Source organism: Manacus vitellinus, unplaced genomic scaffold (assembly GCF_001715985.3).
Source record: "Manacus vitellinus isolate BGI_N305 unplaced genomic scaffold, ASM171598v3 scaffold_3_pilon, whole genome shotgun sequence".
Taxonomy (NCBI): domain Eukaryota; kingdom Metazoa; phylum Chordata; class Aves; order Passeriformes; family Pipridae; genus Manacus; species Manacus vitellinus.
In genome coordinates this window covers 9,057,060-9,079,345 of record NW_021940535.1, presented here as the reverse complement: position 1 = coordinate 9,079,345, position 22,286 = coordinate 9,057,060, and the positions used below count along the sequence as shown (strand labels likewise).

Sequence of the window (22,286 nt, the reverse complement as noted above, 5' to 3'; positions counted from 1 at the left end):
AAAATTTTATGTCAGTTACATAATGCAGAAGATCAAAATGATGATGGATTTTCCTTGGTAGCTATGCCAGAGGACACTGAAAATTCCATTATGATGGAGTGTCTCTTTCATAAGGCAAATGCACTTTAGCAGTGTAAGAGCAAAGCTAAGCATTTGCAGGCAGTGAATGGAAATGTAGAATACTAATATAGATTTTAAGAAGGTCCACTAAGGCATCCTCCACTTCTTCTCCTCTCATAAGAAAGACATGATTTACACATGCAATGTGGTCAGTCGAAGTAACTTGAATACTGCTATGTTATGTAAGAACAGAATCTGTAATAAGAAATCTTACTAGCTTAAGAAATTCTAAACAGGAAATTTTGAAATTTAGGAATTTTTCTAGGTTGTGGCCGGGGAGAGAGGTGATTCTGCCCCTCTACTCCACTCTTGTGAGACCACACCTAGAGTACTGCGTCCAGTTTTGCGTCCCCAGCACAGCCTCTTGGAACAAGTCCAGAATAGGGCCACCAAGATGATTAGAGGGATGAAGCACCTTTCCTAGAAGGAAAAGCTGAGAGAATTGGGTTTGTTCAGCCTGAAGAAGAGAATGCTTTAGGGGGACCTAATTGTGACCATCCAGTACCTGAAGGGAGCCTACAAGAGAGACTTTATACAAGGGGGAGTGACTTCAAACTTAAAGAGAGTAGGTTTAGATTATGTATTAGGAAGACATTCTGGAACAGGTTGCCCAGAGAAGTGTGGATACCCCATCCCTGGCAGTGTTCAAGGCCAGGCTGGATGGGGCTCTGAGTAACCTGGTCTAGTGACAGATGTCCCTGCCCATGGCAGGTGGGTTGGAACTAGATGATCTTTAAGGTCGCTTGCAACTTAAGCCATTCTGTGATTAATGATGGGGTTCTGAAAACACAAAGTAGGTCAATTTGGCCACAGGAAATCAGTGATGAACACATAGGTTGTAGACCTCAGGCTCTATGAAAGATGGGATTTTTGGTAGAAAATCCTTTAGGATGTGACTTTCTTTCTGAACATTAAACCCGTAGAGGATGTAGAAGTTTTTTTTTCCATCAGAAATCTTTGCATAAATGCATGATAAGCCCTATTGTGTAGCTTTAGATTGCAGCTACTGTTATCTTTGTCTATTATGTGATGGATATTTGCAAATGGATGACTATGGATATCAGTTAACTGAAGAAACTCGTGTCTTCAGAAACCAGGTTCTAGCTTTTGAACCTTCAGTGTCAGATTTCAGGTTACACTCCTAAATTTGCTTAGCTTATCTTTTTATTGATCCAAACATTTTATTCCAAATGACTTCTTTATAACGGATTTGGAAACTCTGTCTTTCTAGAGCAGAGTTATTATGGTCCTTGTATTTTCCAGCTAGATATGCAAACCACAGATCATACAACATACAGGCAGCCAAACCTGTTTTGCAGTAATCTCATCAAAGAGGGTGGAACATATTGTATATATACCACCCCAGTAAGCAAGCAAAATGAAAGCATTTTTCATGAATACATTTCGGTGTGATATTGGGCACTTGTTTTAAATAGATTAAGAAACTTATGCTGTATTTCCTCTTTATTCCAATAATTCCAATTAGAGTCATATGTAATGTGCACAGAGGAGTGGTTTTTTAACTGTTTCACTTCAAGGTGTGTTGCATATGAATTCTAACCACTTGAGTTCTCCTGTATACAGATATATATTTCAAATGCCAGGACTATTTATTTCAAATGCCATGGCCGCACAATGCAGGTGAAACTCTGTGTGGCACAGAACAACTGAAACAGAAGAAGAAGAGATGAAAAATCTCTTCCACTTTCTGAAAGTGAGTGGGAATGCAAGGGGTCAGCTCTTCCAGGGCTGTGGGTGAAATTTCCATTTTCTGTTGGAGTTTTTTGAGCAAAAGTCCAGTCTTTCTAAAGGTGGCAAGTCAGCTGCTCAACTGTACTGTAACTCACAGCTCTAGGAAATGTTCTGAGTCATACCAGATGCTTCTTGGAGTCCGGCATGGGACTTCATTGTCTTCCGTAGTCATGGTTCAGCTATTTCCCCACGGAGGGATTTTAGCCAACCTTTCCATTCTCAGGACCAGAAAGTACAATTAAAGCCACAGACGCCTGTAAGGATCCAAGCACAAGATACAAAAAGCCTACTTGACACATTAGTGGAAGAATTATCATGAAGAAAGAAGGAGGAAAGGTTCCTGTGCTGTTTTGTTCTTTCTGTGGTTCTTCCTCCTTTTAAGTGCCTTTACCACTTGTACTACGTATTCAGAGAAACTATAAATAGGAGTCAGGGTAGTGCTGTCCTGACAATTTTGTATTTTATATGGTTTTAGAAAATGTTCCAGAATGTTTCATTGTTAATTTTGCCATATTCTTGTGGGTAATGTTGGTTAAGGCAATGAAACACAATTCTGGCACAGCATGCAGGGTTAAAAATACACACAGACCACTCTCTTTGGCTTTATCCAAAGGCTTTTGGATAATATTTTTAGCAGCATGCAGTATAGGCTTGTGGTGATATTGCACAGCACACTATGATTTTTCCAGAGGTCTACATGGACCTCCATTTATTCAGCGTCTTCAAAATACCATTTTCGCTTACCCTTTGTGAGGGAAATATGGGTTCTGATTTGTTTTTAAGAAGATGGATATACAAAGAAATCAAAATTGAATTGCAATATGTCTCTGCTGTGTTGAAAATTATGAACAGTAATTACTACTTGCATTTAAAGCATCCTTTTCCCAATTGAACTCCTCTAAATAACTGCTTTGGAAGGATGCCTTGGCAAGGAAGGAATGGATGTGGATATCTTGTGTGATGCTGTTTAATTATCTGAGTGCCAAGTCTATATCTGGACCAGGAACAATGGCACTCAGAGTTAAATTAAGACTCTTCAATGTGTGTGTAACATGACTGCTGTACCCTAGAAATCTTAGATCACATGCAGCTCTTGCCTTTTGGTGGAGTTGTGTATTTTATAAGTTCTCTCTCCTTGGCTCAACGTGGCAATACAGCCCATGGTTGACTCAAAATTGCACAAAAGTCAGGAATCAAGATGAAATTTTAGTGCATGATTCAAGTGCCTACTACTGCAAACTCCTCCTCTGCAATCTGCCAAAAACAACAGTCATATTCTCAAGCTTTATGGCCAATGCTTTCCTTATAGGAATGAGATTTCCCCACGAAAAGGATATGCCTGCAGTAGCTTTGCTATGCACTGCTCACCAAAGATGAACTGTGAGTTCCCTTTCTGCTCCCACACTTTTAGGGATTTTTTGGAGCCAATTCAGAGTGTGGGAGTTCTTCAGCAAGGGGGAGTCTCCAGTACAAAGCGCACACATCCTGCATGCCAGTTTTTCTGGGCACTTTCACACTTCCCAGATAAAATAGTTGGGGAACTGATGATTTAGCTTCGTTATGGATGCCTTTATCAGACCCCCATTTAAGGCAATGTTACTATTGTTATGATGTGTGGGAAAAGCACAGATGGAGTACAGCTATAGTTACCTGGTCTTGGAAGAAATGATCCTCAAAAATTACTGACTTTGCTCCATGAAGCAGTCTGTTCCCCAGGCAAGTGCTTTGAATGAATACCCAATAGATGTAAGGGTTTCTGTGTTTTCAGCAGCTTCCAAATTACCTACTTGTGACTTATTTGCTGCTTTTGCATTAATATCAGTAAACTCTGGAGAAAGAGAGAATGATTTCAAACCTTTGATCTCAAGCCTCAAAGCCGTAAAAGGTCTCCAGGTCTACATACTACACTTCAATACTTTAATAAGGTTAAACATGCACATACAGACAAGAGAGAGCTTGCGATAGCAACAGCATGAGACTTTCCATTATACTTTGGAATATGGCTCATCTTTTCATCTTCTTACTTTGTGAAACGGCTTTTCTGTCTGGGGCCATAAATAATGACAATTCATTGAAACTTTATCAGAAAATGAGCCCAAACAAACTTTCTTGTAACAACATAACTACTGACAGAGACTTTAATTTTTCCTGTAAAAGAGTTAGGCCAAGCTTGTAATAAAACCGATTTGGCATAGCCGACAAGAAGTTATCCCAAGAAGTCATATCTCACAGGATGACGGGACTGGAAATTAATCTTCCTCTCTAGGCAGGTGACCCTTCAGGCTTTAAAGTTTTCAAGTGCACAGCTTATACAAAGCATGGAGGACAAACCCCATCACCATCTGATGTCTCTTCACATGCGTAAAATGTATTTAGTGATGCGCTATTTCTCATTGCTTTTGTAAAGTTGATTGAGACCTCTGATGGTAAGAGGAAGATGTTGGCGTTTTCCATCTGTGTAGAACCACTCTTGGTACCAACGTGTTGGAAAAATGCACTGCATCAAACTCCTGTTGTGAAAGAGGGGGTAGAAAAATGCAAAAAGAAACAGCCTCTTCTAAAATGAATGGTTCTGGTTTTGTATTTGTGTGTATTGCAAAGGGAAAGGAACTACCGTTGTTCAGCAAGTGAACATCTGCAATTTCAATCCTGCATGGCACAGACTAAGGCTGTAGGTTTCATTGCTGTGATCTTTTCCTTTTCTTTTAAATACCGCGTGTAGCATAGGACTCTGTTCTTTGCCTTTTGTGGGACTTGGAGACTTTTCATGGTCTAATGTGAAAAAGGGCTGTTGCTGAAGGAGTGTACTCATCCAGTTTGCTTTGAAGATGTGGCAGCAGAGTGTGTGTTTGTCTCCTTCAAGGGTGTGTCCCACAGCTGCCGGATGCCTTCACTTTCACGGATTTCCCCTTGCAACAGTTTCTGATTATATACACCCAATTAGCGCCATCTCTGACACACACCCTGCAGGCAGCACAGACGGCTTCAAAAGGAATCACAGTGAGGCACTTGGTACCAGTCAAGGACTTGGAGGTTGACTGTGCTATGGTGCTTATGCAGAGCGGGGATTCCAGATAAAGTGAACCATCACACACAAGTATTTTTTAGAAATGTAAATATGTCCTAAAAATAAATGTAGTTTTCTTTTGGACCACAACATCATTGCATCTCTGTGTTATTCCATGATTTCACTGAGGGCAGAACTAAGGCTGCCTGTGCGTGTATTTTCATAGCTTGTAAAATAGCTTCATTTTATAAGTAATGTGCACTGCAGTCTTTTCATGGGATTATTTCTATATGACTATAATGTTTTGATATTCAAGCTTCTAATATATTTTTGCTTCATTTAAGCAAATGTTTTGTTCTTGGTAAAGAGTCACCATACCTTGTAAGACCCAAAGTCTCTGTTACTGTGCAGTACAGTAACTTGTCAGTACACCCTCATTATTGGCATAATTTCAAAATTTTACTGAAGTGTGTTTTTCTGTTATTTGAACAGTGCAGTCAAGTTAGAGTGGAGATAAGCTTCTGATACATGCAGTTAGTGTCATCAAATCTGTTTATCTGATTCAAAGGAGGAATGATGAGAAAGCAGAATCTGGGGCAGCAGAAAATAATTTTTGAAATGTATCACTGGAGAGGGTAAAAATATAGAAGCTATGGGCATACCAAAGATTTTTGTGAGGGGAAGTGATTAGGACAGCACACAAGAATCAGTTTTTAAATTTACCTTTAACACAACTGTAACGATAGTAGCTGTGAGAAATGTAATTAAGTGCAAGAAGTAAACATATTTTGATAAAAATACAGACCCAAAGTCAGAGCTTGCCAATGGGCCATCGGCAGGTCCCCCTCATAGCCAGCCCGCAGAGGACAGACATCTTTTTTTTCCTTGTCCCTTCCCAGAACTTCTCTTTGACTCTCACAGTGGCTATCAAATAAAGCAGATACCTGCTCCTGGTGATTTCAGAAGTAATATAAAAAGATCCCTTTCCCCCATCTGTCAATCCATCTAACTGCAATTAATATTAATGCATTAAACTTGCCAGCAAGGAATTTCATTAGGAAATAAAAGAAGATTTTATTTTGATTCACTAGTCTGTGGATATATGTTTCTTTACTCTAATTTTTTATTTAACATTAATTAATTGATTAATTAAATTAACCTTACAAATAATTAGCAATTGTAATTCATTAATAAAACTTCTGCAATCTGATGATTGCTCCTCAGCCAAGCCTAGGGCTTGAGTCCAGCAGCTGTCACCAGGGTTAAACATTTCAGGAAAATAAAAATTACATAAGCAATTAGGTATGTAATGAATCAGCAGATTGTTTGTGTTGCACATGGCATGCTACCTCCCTCAGTGGACACCCGTGCTGAACACTAGCAAATAGTGCTGATCGCAGCCAAACTCAGATGGAGCCTGCAGTCTGGAATGTGGATGTCCATAGCCATTACAATGCCAAGGGTTAATGGCATAGTGTTGCTCACATGTGTACAGGGACTAACCTCTCTGCACTCTCAAAGAGCATGCCTGCCCTCCTGCAGACTGAGAACAGTGCCCTCACTTCCCTAATCCCCCAGACCATGCCTAGGCTTTGTCAGGGTGTGTGCTAGTTTTGCCATGAACATGTTAACAGTTAAAAAGATGGGGTGATTGATGGTGAGCCTGGAGATTTCCTGACCTGGTGCATTGACTCTGTGCAAGAGGTGGCATCCCTCTCTGAGTAATAGTAGAAAATGTATTTATGCTCTAAAAGGCAGAGGAAGTACCTCAGGTTTAGGGTCTTATAAGGCAGGCAGTCCGTGAAAATGTAGCCAACCTGACACTGGTAAGCATCCCTAAACACCGTGGACATCAACCATAACTAAATCTGAGTGGAGAGCAGTAACATGTGATTGATAAAGAAGGCTGGCACAGAAATAAAAATAGGGTAAAATGGTATCTCAATAATGAACTTTTATCTATGGAGATTATTACAGACTTTATTTGTGAGAATAATTTGCTGCAGTAGCAAAGAAGCATCTACTTCACTGTAAAATGAGACATGAACCTCCTAAACTGCATGGGGCATATGGAGTTTGCTGCATATATGATATATGCAGTGTCTGCTGCTGGGAGATCACAAGGAGATGTTGTGGCTAAGGGAAACAGTGTGCAGATATTTATTGTGTTGTATAAAAAGGTGACCCTTTGTGCTCATACAAGGCCTTTCATCAGGTTACAATATCAAACCATGTCAAGGATGTTGTGCTGATCTGTTGCTGATCTGTTGTGCTGATACCTATCAGCTGTGGAATGCATACACCAACATTTGTTACTGGAAAAGACGTAAAGGGACCTACCACACAACTAAAGTGAAATAAAATTACATTGTCCCTAGAAAGTAAAGTTATTTCAGTTATTTCAAATGAAAACAACTGGTCTGTAAATATGTGCATGTTATATATTTGATCCAAAGCAATTCTGTTTATTCACAGCATATATATATATATATATATATATATATATAAGTGAAAACAGGACAGGTAACCTTTTAGCACTTACGTTACTCATCTGTCTCCATGAATTTTTAGGTAATTTAATGTTGGGGTCCACTGAGAGTAAAATTGTTAAAAGTTCATGGAAACATCAAGCAGAATTGTCAGGTTTAACCAAATGAATAGTCACCAAACTAGCCAGTGACTTTAGCAAGGGGAAATACTCCTCTTTAAGGGTCACTGTTGGATATGCAGGAACAGGTTTATCTGTGTTCAAGGGACCACTAATCCTCTTTCCTAGTTTTGAGTAAAGGGTTCCTAATGACTCTAAAGCATTGTATGGACATTAGGGCTCCTGATTACTTTGACTGAGGTGCTTGCATCTTTTCCAAGCTATTACCTCTTCAACTATGGAGAAAGTTTCTGGGAAATTAGGCCTATATCCATCCTTCTCCTATAGAAAATTGAAATTACAGTCCACAGGAAGAGCAGTTAACATGAAGAGTTCATCATTTTTTACTTCAGGCCTTGGTCTTTCTGGAGGATTTGTGCCTCTCACAAATGTTGTCTTGTCCTTTCAGGAACAGAAAAGTCCCTGAAAATGAATGGAGCAGAGGTCTTGCCCATTGACACCCAAGGTTCAGACACAGAGCACCCTCAGTGGAAAGCAGATGAACTGAGGGCATGATTTTCAGACTATGTCTCCCCTGTACCTTGCCTTTAAATGATTCTGCTTGGAGCAGTAGATACTCTCTGAATTTGCATTGCTGCATCTGCAGAAGTGTTTAGGCATTTTGCATATGTAGAAACCACTGTCTGCAAATCCGCCAGTTATATTTTAGGTCTGTGCCAAATGGGCACATGTTCTGGATGAGCTAACTTGAAATATAGTGGTGACATACACAGTAGCAGTTTCACGTAGGGCCATGTTAGCAGCTTTGCTCCCTGTCGTGTTTTGTGGTGATTCCACATAAGAATGCAATGGAAGAAGAGGGTGGGTGGTATTAGTAAGCGCCCGGGGGATTTCCTGGCATGAAACTGCTCAGTTCTGCTGCATCACCCCTGCTCCTTCAGAGTCTCTTAAAGTCTGTCACTTAGTAGTGATGCTGATGAGAAAATAGGTATATAGCTATTCTGAGGCCTTCAAAGTGGGGAGAGTCTGGAGGTAACCTGGAAAGAAGGCATCATCCTTGCGTGGAGGGGCATGTGCTTACTACTTACAGAAGTCATACACTTAATACTACCAGTATTATAGTTGGTAAAATTATAAAATTATTACTTTCTAGAAAATAAGAAGTTTTTATTTTATGTTGACACAAAATCGTTGCAAAACTGGAGTTTTCCTGCTCCCACTGTGTTCTGTGTCCTCTCTGCCTGATGTTTTTTGAGTCTTCTCACCTTCCTGCTTCTGTGTGGTTCCCTGGTGCTTTTGAGACTTCTCTACATCAGAGTAGCGCATCAAAAAAAAGTGATGAGTGCTTGGGATGTAACAGCAGGGATGCTTTTAACTTTCTTGCCATTTAGCACAAGTTGCTGTAGCATTGAAGGCCATGTGACTGGAAAGTCAACAACTCCAAACCTCAGGCAGATATGTGCCAAAGCATTCCTTGCTTATTTGTTTTGGGGCTTTGTTCTGCAGGTCCTGTGTGACAGATATGTGCGAGTGTCCGGTCCATAAAAACTGCTACTGTGAATCATTCCTGGCATATGCCCGAGCCTGTCAGAGGGAAGGTCTGAAAGTCCACTGGGTGCCGGAGCAGAATTGTGCAGGTAAGCATTTTGGGACTGCTTGTTTGTAAACCAGTGTGCAGGCTAATAGGCTACTATCCTTTTACTGATGGAGGAAGACCAAAAATGAACCATCCAGAAAGGACTGGTATTGCAACAGTTTGGAAGTTCTTGGAAGTTTTTCTTTCAGGATATGTGAATCCTTGATTACAGATAATGTTTAAACTCCTTTGACCTCCTGTCAAAACACAGTTATATTTCCAGAGACAACATGCATGTATGATTGCAGGAGGTTCAACAAGGGAAGAAGAGAGAATGTATTTAATAAGAATATAAAAATACAAACCTGTGTTAATTTCCTAGTAATTAATTTCCTAATCCCCCTGTGATTAGGACTTCATTAATTGTAAGTAATTGTGAGTAATTGTTTCTGTGAGAAGCAGTGGTCTGTGGTAATGGGCACTTGAAGTAAAACGCAATATTGCAGATGAATATTTCTCCTGATGATGGTCTCATTAATTTAGGACATTCTGTAACAGCATCGGTTTGCCTGGAAATGTATTCAGATTTATGTAAAGCAATTAACAGTAGCTGGAAAAAAAAACCACTGAGAAGAGGATACTCAGTGCTGGTCAAAGAGCTATTACTCTGTGGTCCATTTTGGTGCTTGTGAGTGGCTCAGGGTCTACTCTCTCAACTTCAATTTCCTTTTCTGTTGAAGACATTTTAGCAGGGATGGGTGAGTGACAGAGCAAATTGCATTTGATTGACTGTTCCCAAAAGACTAATTTTTTTTCATGCAAAGGAACAGAACAGAACAGAACAATCCAAACAGGGTGTCACTAAGTGAAAACACTATTCAAGGATGTGGTCTCAGGTAATGCTAATAACATATATAATTTTAATCTGTTGATCTGGAAGCAGATCCATGCGGAACATGAAACAAGCATTGTGACTTTTATTTCCCAAAGCACTTCAGACTGAGACTTCACTGTTGCAGATGCTGTAAAAAGAATAAAAACTCCGGTCACTGCCTTAAGGAGTTTATACAAGTGTTGACATATCACGACTTAACTAATTGAGGCTTCATTTCACAATTTTTTCTGGCATCTTACCAAAGACAAGAAAAGTTTCTGAGGCAAAGACAGTCCTTGAGAGAACATTATGATGAAATTTAAACACACAACTTCCATTAAAGCTAATGAGAGAAGTGTTTAAATCCACACAAGTTTTTTAATTTCAGTGCAGAGTTGTAGAAGAAAATGGGAAGTCTTGTTAAGCAGAAAATATAGATAAGCTGTATATGGCCAAGTACCCTCAAAACACTTACTTAAGTATCCAATATCAAACAAGTAGCACCATCTTCTATGTTAAATCATATGGTAAACATTAAAGTGCATCCACTGCACTCTATATGGTACCACTGACCAGCATCAAGATTTTAATCTTTAACTTATTTTTTTCTCTCCAAAACTAGTAGTTATAATTATTGTGTCCCAATTACAGAGAAAAGTTCCTATGTAAGAAAAAAATATATCTGTAATAAAACTTTAGCATTCTGTGAATTTCATTTCCTGCTTGACATTTCATAGCTGGTGGGATACTTGCAAGAGTTGTGTTCTCATGAAAATTATGTATACTTATTAGTAAAGTCAGGTTTAATTATACTTTTGTGTGTTTTAAAACCAGATCTTGTATGGTTGCCAGTTTCTCTACCCTGACTGCTGTACTCTTAGTTTATTTTTATAATCTTCAGAAAACTTGTGTTGTCTGGAGGGCCAACCAAACAGAATGCTCAGGAGGCTGAATTACATGTCCTATTCCCTGTTCTTCTCTCTCCCCCAGTATGACAGCATATCCTCCTCTACATTCTTACACAAAATACTGCTGCTCAAGGTTTGCTGTCCTATGAGGTTGGCTTGATAAGGGAAATATCAGTTCTCATTTAGCGTGAGGAGTAAAAATAGAAGCTAATGAGTAAGGAAAATGGCTAGGGTGGGAAAGAGTTGGTGAGATCCACATGGTAACTGAGAGGGTTAGGAAAAGGATATGGGTTTCCATAGGAAGTAGAGGGGAATGAGACCTGTTGGGATGGGTACAGGAAGAAATATTATTTGTAAAGAAGAAATTAAAAGCCAGGAGAGCCAGTGTGAGGGAAATAAGAAATAAGAGGAAGTGATACATGCAAGAGCAAAAGGAAAAGATACAAATGGAAGGAAGGGGTTTGAAAATGAAAGGAGAAAGAAAAAAAGATTTTTTTAACCCAAGAAAGGCTAAGCAAGCAGTTTATAAAGTGCAGTTAAGTAAACTGATGTGGTGAAAGACCTTGGGCCATAGTAATTTAACACTGCATTTCTGAGGACACTGAGAGGAAAAAGACTCAAGGATGGTAGATGACAATAACTCCCTGCCATGGGTATGACTTCCAATGCAAGAAGAAAAATCAGATGAGGTCTGTAGTATAGTGCAGAGTACACAAGGTAGCACTTATGTGCTTACATGCTACAACAGCCAGTCAGTGCCCAGATCTATTGCCTTTTACTATGTTAGAAGAAGATGTGAATTGCAAGTACTATGAGTGACATTCCGTTTGAAAGTCCTACAAAAGACTGTGGCCAAACTGTAACACCAACAGAAGAAGCAGGAAGAATCATTGATGCTCAAATATTAGTTCAGAATTTTATGTGGAATTAGATTTACTGGATATCATCCACTAAGGGAATCCATCAGCAGTTATATGTTACATATTTTGGCTTTTGTGTTGGGGAATAAGAATTCTTCTTATATATTATGGCCATGTCTACAAAGACAGGCACAGAGATACAAGCCTCCTCTGTGAAACTGCCAAAGTGGCTGGAATAAACCAGGTCTAGTCTGAAAACTATAGCCTTATTAGGGAGGGTTTATAAGCTCAGGCACAGTGCTGTATTTATGTGACTGTGTGGCTTCTGGACTGGAGCTGGCTATTTTCCCACCAGCTTAGAAAGTAGTCTGAGGAAGCTCACATCTGTCATGCCAAACACATGTTCTAGAAGAAGAGTGGAAAAATCCTGTTGGGACTGGTAATGTTGCAAAAATACAGTATTATTAGTAGCTTTTGTACTTTGGGGTTAGGTTTTTGATTTTTTTTTTGCTAGTGTGCTAAGGAAGTTATTAGTAACAGAGCTCAGTTCTTTGAGAGACGAATTTGTCTTAAAAGATGGGTGCAAAGGCATCACTTCTGTTTTCCATGTTTGCATGGTACTGAATCATTTCAGCAGTCTCTGGGAAGCCTACTGCAGAATGTCTTTATTTTTATTTTTTAAACTGTTGATGAAGTGGAATGTTCTGGATCAATCACAACACATGTTAACGACTGAATCACTCAACAATAAAAGCCATCCAGGGAACTTAAACAGCAGCCATTTTCTGATTTTTCCCTTGACAGCATGTTAATAATGCCATTATAGGCTGCCTACAGCAGAAAGTAAAGTCATCATTGTCTTCTACATGGCATCATCTGAAGGAAAAGGACGTGTTTTGACATACCACATTTATGTGTGGTAGAGCAGAACTGGGGAGTACTTACAGATGCCACAGCTGCTGAGAGAAGGCTGTAATATATTCTCATTTGCTCTGGGGCAGAGAGGACGAAGTGTAAAGGAGACCTTGGCCAACTTCCCTCAAACCCACCAGCAGAGGAACCAAACAGAGCTCAGGTGGAATGATGGGCGTAGAGCTTTGTGGGATGAAACCTGTGCAGCCTTAAAACTGAAGCTCATAGAACTTTTTGTATGGAAACTGCATACACTAGAGCCTAATGTCTGTTTTTGGTTGGTCCATTAGAGATCCTTTGAAGGGAAACTCATTTTCAGAGACAAAGGAGAAAAGCTTCTAGTAAACAGCCCCCTTAAGATAATAGAGATTCAATCTCTATTCTTAACACACTATCTAAATGTAGAGTCTCTTGTGAATCTAACATTTTATTCTATGCTCAATATTGCTTGCATGTTTTTCCTACCTTCTAATTTCCTGTTTCATTTAAATTTCCTTTTAATTATTCCTTTTGTTTGTTCCTTCTTTAATGTGCATGAAACTTATCATGCAGAGCAAGATAGAAATGTAAAGCTGGAAAAAGTTCTCAGAAGATCTGTGTCCACAAGCTGAAGAAACCTATCTTAAACATTGCTGAAAGATGTTTTTTTTTCCAACCTATTCTAAAGCAATGTGCAGTTAAAGATGTCTCACAGTGTTTTTAGATAGGTTACTCTGGTGCTTAAAGATAGAAAGCTTTTTTTTCTTTCCTGATATATAATATCCAGCCAATATTTAGCTGCTGATTCTCTGTAACTCCAGGGTAGTTTTCTTCTGTACTATGCATTTTTTCCAACTTTGTGTTTGCTTATTAATATCTGTGTCCTGAAAACTGTGTATGCATTCTTGGTTTAATTCCTTCTTCAGGGCTGCTTTTCAGATATGAATGAATTCCATGAAATGCACAAGAAGTAAAACTTGCAAGAAGCTGATGCTTTGTTATTAGTGAAAAGGAACCCCTTAAATTTATGATGCGTTAGCAATAAGACTTCCATCCTCTTTCATACACTCTTATTCATATTTAATAAATTCATTTCTGTCTATTTTCTCTTTATGAATAATAACAGTACTGTAGTAACACTGTAGGGCAATCGTCATGACAAAACAGCCTTTTCTGTCTATGACAGAACAGTTCTTTAAAAAATCTTGACCTTCAGACTCTCTGGAAGTTGAAGAAACCTTCATAATGCAATCACCTCTCTGAAAATAGAGATGGATCTGGATCCTTGAGATCCCTTACCATCTATAAACTGTTTTATCAGTACTTGTTTTTGCCATCAGCACAGCCGTTAAAAAGAATAACAGACTTTTATTTGCTATCCAACTATGTGTTATTCTACATACTGAAAAGGCAGGATAGAAAATGTTGACAGTTTAAATATTGATCTGGAGTGGTTATAGTGCTTTTAGCTGAACCTTCAGTGGTCTTTTATGTTGAAGATGCATTGAACTGTCAGCTACATAAATTAATGAATAGCTACTGGAATCATTAAGTACAAGAATCCTCATTCTCAGTGATCCCTTAGTAAAATAGCCCAAAACATAATTGATTTTTAATTTTTGTTTGTTTTGTTTAGAAATGATGCTGCTGGGTTAACAGCATTGATCTGGTTTGCTGCAATATGCAATATAGAAAGTACAATCTTAGGGTCAGAAAGTCTGACTTGGTGAATTACTCTGTCTTCTTCTTTCAGTGGGAGTGGAACTGATAATAAATGTCCTTGTAAATGTTTCAGAACATTTCATAAAAGTCATTGTAATAAATAAATAAACAGTGTTATTCCTTTATTTTAAAGCATAGATCTACTTATAAATAGAAACACTCCCAAGGCTTTATACACTGTCAGCTGTGTTAAAATTCTCAAAAACTTCAAGACTGCTGTGGACTTTATAGATTTTTTGATTAGGAATTTTGCTACTTTTATATTTGTGATGTAATATGGTGAAATCTTTTTACGAATAATTTTTACCTCGACATAATTGCCATACTGAAATGTGCTTTTTGATATTTGCAGTAGAAACCAAGCAAACAGATAAGGAACTTCCAGTGTGGGGGCTCTGTGTAATATGCATATTTTGTTCCTTTTAACTGCCTTTCAGCAACCCAGTGTAAACACGGTGCAGTTTATGATACTTGTGGTCCAGGATGTGTCAAAACGTGTGACAACTGGAATGAGATCGGGCCATGCAACAAGCCCTGCATTGCAGGGTGCCACTGTCCGGCAAATTTAGTTCTTCACAAAGGAAGATGCATCAAGCCAGTCCTGTGCCCACAGCGATGACATTAGTTCTCCTTCCGTGGACACTAATGCAGGTGGTCACTGACCCCTTTGATGCTCACAGCCAGTGAAGGACTCCAGCTGTTTGTGTGCAGATTCTGCAAAGTACACGTCTACTCACAGAATGTAAATATGTTCCTGTGTGTGTATTTATGTGTCTTTATGTATACACACATGGCACCTAGAAAGATATATAAATGTATACTGTGTGTATGTAGATACACGTCCATACACAAGTGCCCTAAACGTAAGTACGATCCATATATTTATATATATGTCCACACACAAATATACATAATTTCTATATATGATAGAAGGATGAATTATAATATGTATATTTTTTGCTATAAAGTTTATGTATTATTATTTCTAGGACCCTAATCTTTCAGTCATTGTATAAATAAACAAGGCGTTTTTAATATAAAATAGTGGCATGAAAAGATTGGATGATTTTGCCATTGCATAACTTTGTCATTTCCAAGGAAACTTTTCTAGGGCCATAGCACTGCCAGACTGGATTAGTTTCAACACAGAACCTGAATTTACGGTTGTACAGGAAACACATTTCTCTGGAGATGGAGGATTTATCTAGGAATATTTCATGCATACCTTAGAGCTGCATAGTGATTGGTGACAGTGCTTAATCAGGCAGAGAAAGCTAAGGATTGGCTTTTATGCTATACTGAAATAACTGTGCAAAATCATTTCCAAAGCTGGTTGGAGAACTGCCAGTATGGAGATATTTCTTTCTGGAACGGCACCAAAGAGTCAGGGGCCAGATTTTCAAAAGTGTTCGGCATCCAGCAGCTCGCTTTGAAAATCTGACCACTTCCCATTTCATATCCTAATACCCCATCTCTGTTGTTGTGTTTGGCAGTAGCTGTGAATACACAATAAGAAGCTTGAAGAAAATATTCATGTACATATTAGCCCCTTTAACATGTTTGAAACTGCTACATTTGTTTCATATTTCCTCCAAATGTTATGCAGAAAGCAAATCCCACAGTGAAGTGTTTGATTTCAGTGTGCCTTAAAACATTAAATAATGCTGTGTTTCGTAACTCATTTAATTTATCAGCATGGTTACAAATTCACCACACCAAAAAATAGCAGAGAATGTCAAATGCTAATTGGAGAACTGCAATTTATTTCCTTAGCGGTCTTTTGGTTGAAGTTTCTGAGCATGTGGGCTCTGTGAAGTTTACATATCTTTTTAAGTCTCCCAGGGGAGAAGCAATAATATGGGATTTCATTAGAAACTGTTAAAAAAGCCATACAACTTTCTCCAGCATGAAGGGACTTTTTCTTCCAGTGGAAAGCCTCTTGTAGAGCCTGATGGAATGATCTCTGGAGATGATAGAAATCTTCAGGCATCTGATTTAGGTTTATAATGAAGTAATATCCTCCTTCACAGCTACTTCCATCATGCCTTGCCTTGAAACTGCACATTGTAATGCTTTGAACAACTTTCTCCTTTAATTCTTCACTCTCCAGGAAGTTAAGCAGGGTCTGAGTTTACAGTAAGTGAGTGGGTACAACACACTTGCGTTATACAACCTGTCTGTTATCTCATCCTGGAGGAAGATGCTGAGGGAACATGATTAACTTAGGCACCACGCTATCCTAAATGCTACACCACCACAGTATTAAAAAGAGCTGGGCATGTAATGCCAAGAGCGTTCCATGGATGTTCATCCAAATCTTAAATAAACTCAGCTTGACCCTTTTATGTCCCCTTTGTGTTCGTTTTCTGGGAACAATCAAATAATTTAGTTTTACTGGCAGAGGGGCTTTTGAAGACACGGACACAAGTGCACTGGGAAGCAGAATTGCAAATGTGTGGATCCCATCAGAGCAAGAAACTAGAAAAGTTTTATGTGGCTCATGTGATAACTGAATGGCAAAGTGGAAATTTAGAACAATTGCAGTTTGTTCAAGGCATTAAAATATAAAATGATGGTCATTAAAATAATTCGAAGTGTCAGTTAGACCAAAGAACATTTCAGCCTTTGAGCTTTTGATTCTGAGATATGAGATCTAAACCATTAAAAAGAATATTTGCCTAGCTTTAGTTTAGGACAGATTTTCATTAGAACAGTGTTTCCAAAATAAAAGTACAGGCAAAGTGAATTGCATTGATTAGCAGTGTATAGATCTGTCCTTCTCTTTTCTCCTGACTGATGAAGGTGAGTGAAAGGTGAAGGGAGAACCTTCCATCTCTCTCAATCCACTGATCACATTCAAGCAATGCTTAATTGATGCCAGGTTTGATTGAGGTGAAGAGGTGACTCCGTCTATCTGTAGGATGAACTCTGTTTTTAAATGTTAAAATGGTTCAGTTTGAAACCTGACCTGTAAGTCATCTCAAATGAGGACTCATTCCTCAGTTTAGCCTTTTCATATCTGCCTAATTAAGGGTAGACACTCTTTGCTTTACTGATTTAGACTGAGGAAGAGAGGAAACTGTTTTTACCTCTAAGCTGACTGATGGTGCCCTTATGGTGCTGTAGAGCTTTTTCTTCCAAACTCCACAGTTTTCAAGGCAGAAGTAAGTGCTATTGTCTGGATGCTCAGTTCACATGTACCGTCTAAGATAAAGGAGTTCTGCTTTTTTAAAACTTGCCCCCAAGTTTCAACTTTGCAGAGATTTTATATCTGTATCTTTAGTTACCCTGAGCCTAACTGAACTGTTGAGACCGGGTCAGTCCAGATGGGCTTGTCTCACTCCACTCTTCTGTTTGCCTCTCTCCTTCAAGGCTATTCAAAAGTTGAAGGTCTAGCCCAATACCATCAATAACAGCATTACCACTAGCCTCATAGAGTTTGGGTTGCAGTCCATCTTCCTCCTGCTGTCTTTGCTCATGAAATGCTGCCCCTAGGATGCTAGAGCTGAAGTTTCCTGTATATCACTGGGGATTTATTTTTGACAAAATTTCCTGGCAATCCAGTTTTAGCATGCTAAACATGTTTAGTATACAGTAACGTTTTTTAATAATAGCATAAAGTTGATAATCCATATGGCATATTCACCATGCAAAACTGATGGTTGCGTAAATTTTGATCTTGATAATGCTTATACCAATCTGTGCATATAACTTTGTGCTAGTTTGTAAGGTGAAATATATTGAAGGAGCAGAGGTTCCAACCAAAGAATGATCCAAAAGGAAAGTCTGAGAAACATCTCTGTAATCCAGTGAATAGAATGAAAGAAAGACTTGGATCAATAGCATCATCATTTACCTGCTACATGTTCCCTGGACAGTCATTTAATGTTCTGTACTTCACTGGGAAAGCGAGACTCTGGATTTATGCATCTTTTTTAGTTTATGGATGGAAAATGTTCTCAAATGCCATACATCACCAGGGTGATGTCAGCTAGTATTTTACCAATCTACTCAAGTCTGCTTTGCATCAGGTTGTCCCATCTCTTCCATATCACTATCACTTGGAAGTCAACTTTTAGCCGCATATGTGGAGGTCAAATCTATTTACTTCCTCCTCATGTACTTTCAGTCGTGTCTATTTTTGCCTATACAAAACTCAACTATATATTGAGTTTTGTAGAGCATGGAGAAAAGCCATAGCCAAACAGAGCAATTTGAGTTGTAACCCAACACCCTGTAGGGTAGCCCCACATCTTCCAAGAACCCTTTTCTTCTATAAAATATGCACTGGGACAAAAAAAAAAAAAAGGAAAGAAAATATTCTTAATGTCCAATCAACCCAAATGTGAACCCATCCTTGCATCACATAAGGAGTTTCCAGCAGATAACCTAAAAGAAGTAAGTTCTTCTTATATTGTCTGCTTTTTATGAACACAGGATTCAAATACAGTTTGACACTGCTTGACTTCCTACTGACAGAACCTGACAGTTGCAATAGCTGGACTGACTTTGAGCGACTGTGTAGGGGTACTGTGGTTTGCTTTTTTTTGCCTTCATCAAAACTGGACAAGGTTAAATCAGAGCTTACAGATATGAGAATAACAACCCATGCATTTTCAGCTGGACAGGTTGGAAAGAGAGTCAGTCAACAGCATTTAGCTGTTAGGAACTTTACATTACATAGCACTGGTCAAATGCTTGTTCTGCTCTCCATGACTTTAGCATTCTTACAAAGCCCTGTGGCAAGGGAGGTGTTTCTGCTCCCTTACAGGAACATTTCTAGTCTACAACTGCAAATGTTTCAGGACACAGGCCTAACTGTGTCTAAGAAAGTGTAAAAGTTGTTGCACAGCTTAGTATTTCTACATAAAATAACTGTGACACCTGAGCACTAGAGTCTCTAACAACAAAATAAGGTTCTCCTCCTGTGAACACGAGGTAGCTCTTAATCCCTCACATGGCCATGGCACTGTGTTTGAATTAAGATGGTACCATAATGTGAGGAAATAAAGAGGCAGGGTGGCAGAATAAGGATAAGAGAAAAATAAGAATGAAGAAAGTAGTCATAGGATTTTTTTCTGTATGTGGATATTTTTCCTCTAAATGGTAAGAATTAAACTGAAAATGTTCTATGACAAAGGCAAAGAACTAAGACTCCCTGAGCACAGAACCGCCCAGCAATCACCCAAAAATCCAGTCCAATGACAGTGGAATCATATGTTGAGATCTGAATAGAATAGGTTTATATTGTTAAGTGTAGAAATCCATAATTAAAGTTATTCCTACTTTTCTCACAACTGCTACATCACCTTTGAAGAATGCACCAAAGTTAAGGAAAGGGATTTTATTTCCAGGGCTGAGATGAGGAATTCATTTCTTCTGAGTCCACCAGCACAACAAACCTGCTTTGTTTCCTCCAGGATATATGTTTTAGTGAACACACATTGTCACAACTGTCACAACAAAGGCTACAAAAGCACTTTTATAACTAGTCTTGTTCCTGGTTTTAAGATAAAATTGCAAGTTCTACTTACTACTAAGAGGGCACAAGTTGTCTTTTTGACAACACCAGTTTTACCAGGCAGTGAGATTACTCAGCATCAAGCAGCATTTTAGAAACTTCAGGCAATGTTGAATATGACATGGAGCATTTTCTATTGGCGTGAGTTTACCCTTTTCATTGTGAGTTATAATTTAATGCTAGCCCTGCAACAAGAGGAAGTTGGCTCTAATAGAGCACGTATGTGTGGTAGGAGACAGGTGGCAATATGTAATTGCCATTATCATTGTTAGTGTTTTGTGTTTCCCTAAGTGATGCTTATACCTGGGCATCAATATAGTATGGCTTGGCACGTGAAAGTGAATTGATGGGAATGTAAGAAATTCCTGCCCAGATAGATCCACTTTTTATGTTTTTTTCTTATCCAGTGGTGAGGAAACACTTCAAAGCACGCTTCAAAGAGCAGTATGTAAGCCTCATAATAGACAGCTATGCAACAACCTAGCCTTATAGTCTGGCAGTAAGTGGTTGGTACTTTAATGACCCAATCGTTCAAAGCACTTAACTGTGCTCAAACTTTGAATAACCTCCTTTGCTTCAATGGGGCAATGTGCATGCTGACTTCTAACCACCTGTTTAAACGGTTTGCTGGGTCAGGGCCAGAGAGTTCAGCATCTGGCAGGATCAAATATTAAACCTTGTGATATTTTGTATTTCTTCATGATTTCTATGCATAGATCTATTTTACGATCATGCTGCTATCTACTGCCAGAACACTGTACAAGTTAAGGCTTTTGAAGCCTTTTGAGACTTTAGGAGACTGGAGGATTTTTTTTCTATTGATTTCTGATGTCAGCATAATAATTTCTTACATCACATTGCAATTTCCTACTCTATCTTATTTCTTGTTATTGTTAAAAAAATATTCATACTGGACTTAATTTTTTAATTTTTTTTTGCACTGGTAAAAGTAGGGAACAGTTTCAGTGAGTTAACTGTTGCTAACTATACTAGTTTTAAATTGCTTTGAGGTCATATTAGCACCATCATGACTTTATAGTTGTGAAAATGTTCCATAATCCCAGTGTGACTGCCCTCAATTGTTAAGCTAATTGCTTCTAGCTATAGTTCATTATAAAACTCTGATAATACTGTATTAGGGTAAAAACATCTGCAGTCCAAATCAGTATAAAAAATTTGTTACAAGATATCACAGTTTATAAATGAAGGGGAAAAGTTAATTTGTTGCACTTAACTTATTTTCACAATAATTTTTATAAATAGTGTTAATAAGGAAAAAGGAATAGTGACTATAGAAACTGATGAAGAAAAGAGAACTAAGACACTTTTTTAAAATATTTAGTGCAAGTATTCAACTTAACAAGAATCACTGAGTGGCTTTCAAAACCCATAGAAAAAACTTGATTGGTTTCTACAGAATATGAATCAAAACTCAGTAGTGGATATGTTTTGATGCAGTTCTACAGTTAAAATTTCAGTGTGTCTTGAAGGAAGTAAAATAAATTAGTAGAAGTTGAAGGAAATTATTTATTCCATCTTAGTCATCTGAATGATTGTTTGCTAGTTTGGGTGTAAATATGCAGGTGTTTTAACCCCACCATATTGAGTATTCAGCCCTGACTTTCTTCATATTGGTGTGCATCAAGAATAACTCTAGAGGAGCCCATGAAATTATATCTATGTTAAAAGACAGGGGTTTTGTTTGGTTTTTTTTATTGATTATTTGGGTTTTTGTTTTTGTTTGTCGTTTGTTAGTTTGTTTTATTTCTTCATTAAAATTAACTGTTACCCTGCAAATCATCAAGAGGAAGAGAAGCTGCAGGGAAAATTACAGTGTGTATCACATAGATGTTTGAAGCCATTAAGGTACAGATGGGTTACATGAAATATTTTGTATGCAACTTCTGGAAAATGCTCTGTAATGGCAAGAGCATCACTGCAGAATGTTTATATTTTAATGTTTAGAATTCCTTTGCCTACTCATCCTAAATTTTAAACGGAGTTCATTTGAGGTGCATTAATGTAAAAATGAAATCTGTTTAAAATTTTTCTAAATTTCTGTCTTCATCAGTATATCTCAGTTTATAGCTTTGTTGGATTTAAAATTATTATGTCGTTTAATGTCTCCTACAAAACTGCAAACTGTGCAGTAACCTTGCCATGGTTTGTCTTTGAGGGTCCGTACAGTTTTTGTAAGAATATTGTACTAATATAATTTTGAAAAAGTAGGATTGTGATGAGTGTGTTTGTAAAGACATTATTTATTCCCTTATAAACTTAATATTTACTATCTTTATGCAGAGAAATATTGATGCCTGATTATTTCATAGCTGTCAGTTATTTGCAAGGTCTGACTCAGAAAAGCAACATCTCCCACACCACGACTGATACTGTGTTCTCCTAGGAACTGATGCTAAGTTATTTCTTGGGGTGAAAGGAAGGAACCA

General features: G+C 38.2%; 1 protein-coding gene across 3 annotated transcripts in view; it reads left to right on the top strand.

Annotated features, from left to right (window-relative positions):
* The window catches only part of BMPER (BMP binding endothelial regulator), a 147,464-nt gene extending 130,804 nt beyond the window's left edge, over positions 1-16,660 (top strand). For all 3 annotated transcript variants that reach the window (XM_018075933.2, XM_018075932.2, XM_018075931.2), the window contains 2 exons: positions 8,994-9,124; positions 14,756-16,660. In XM_018075933.2, coding sequence (XP_017931422.2) covers positions 8,994-9,124; positions 14,756-14,937 — 313 coding nt within the window. In that variant the 3' untranslated portion in view covers positions 14,938-16,660. The remainder of the gene's footprint in view (positions 1-8,993; positions 9,125-14,755) is intronic.
* Positions 16,661-22,286: the final 5,626 nt, after the last annotated feature.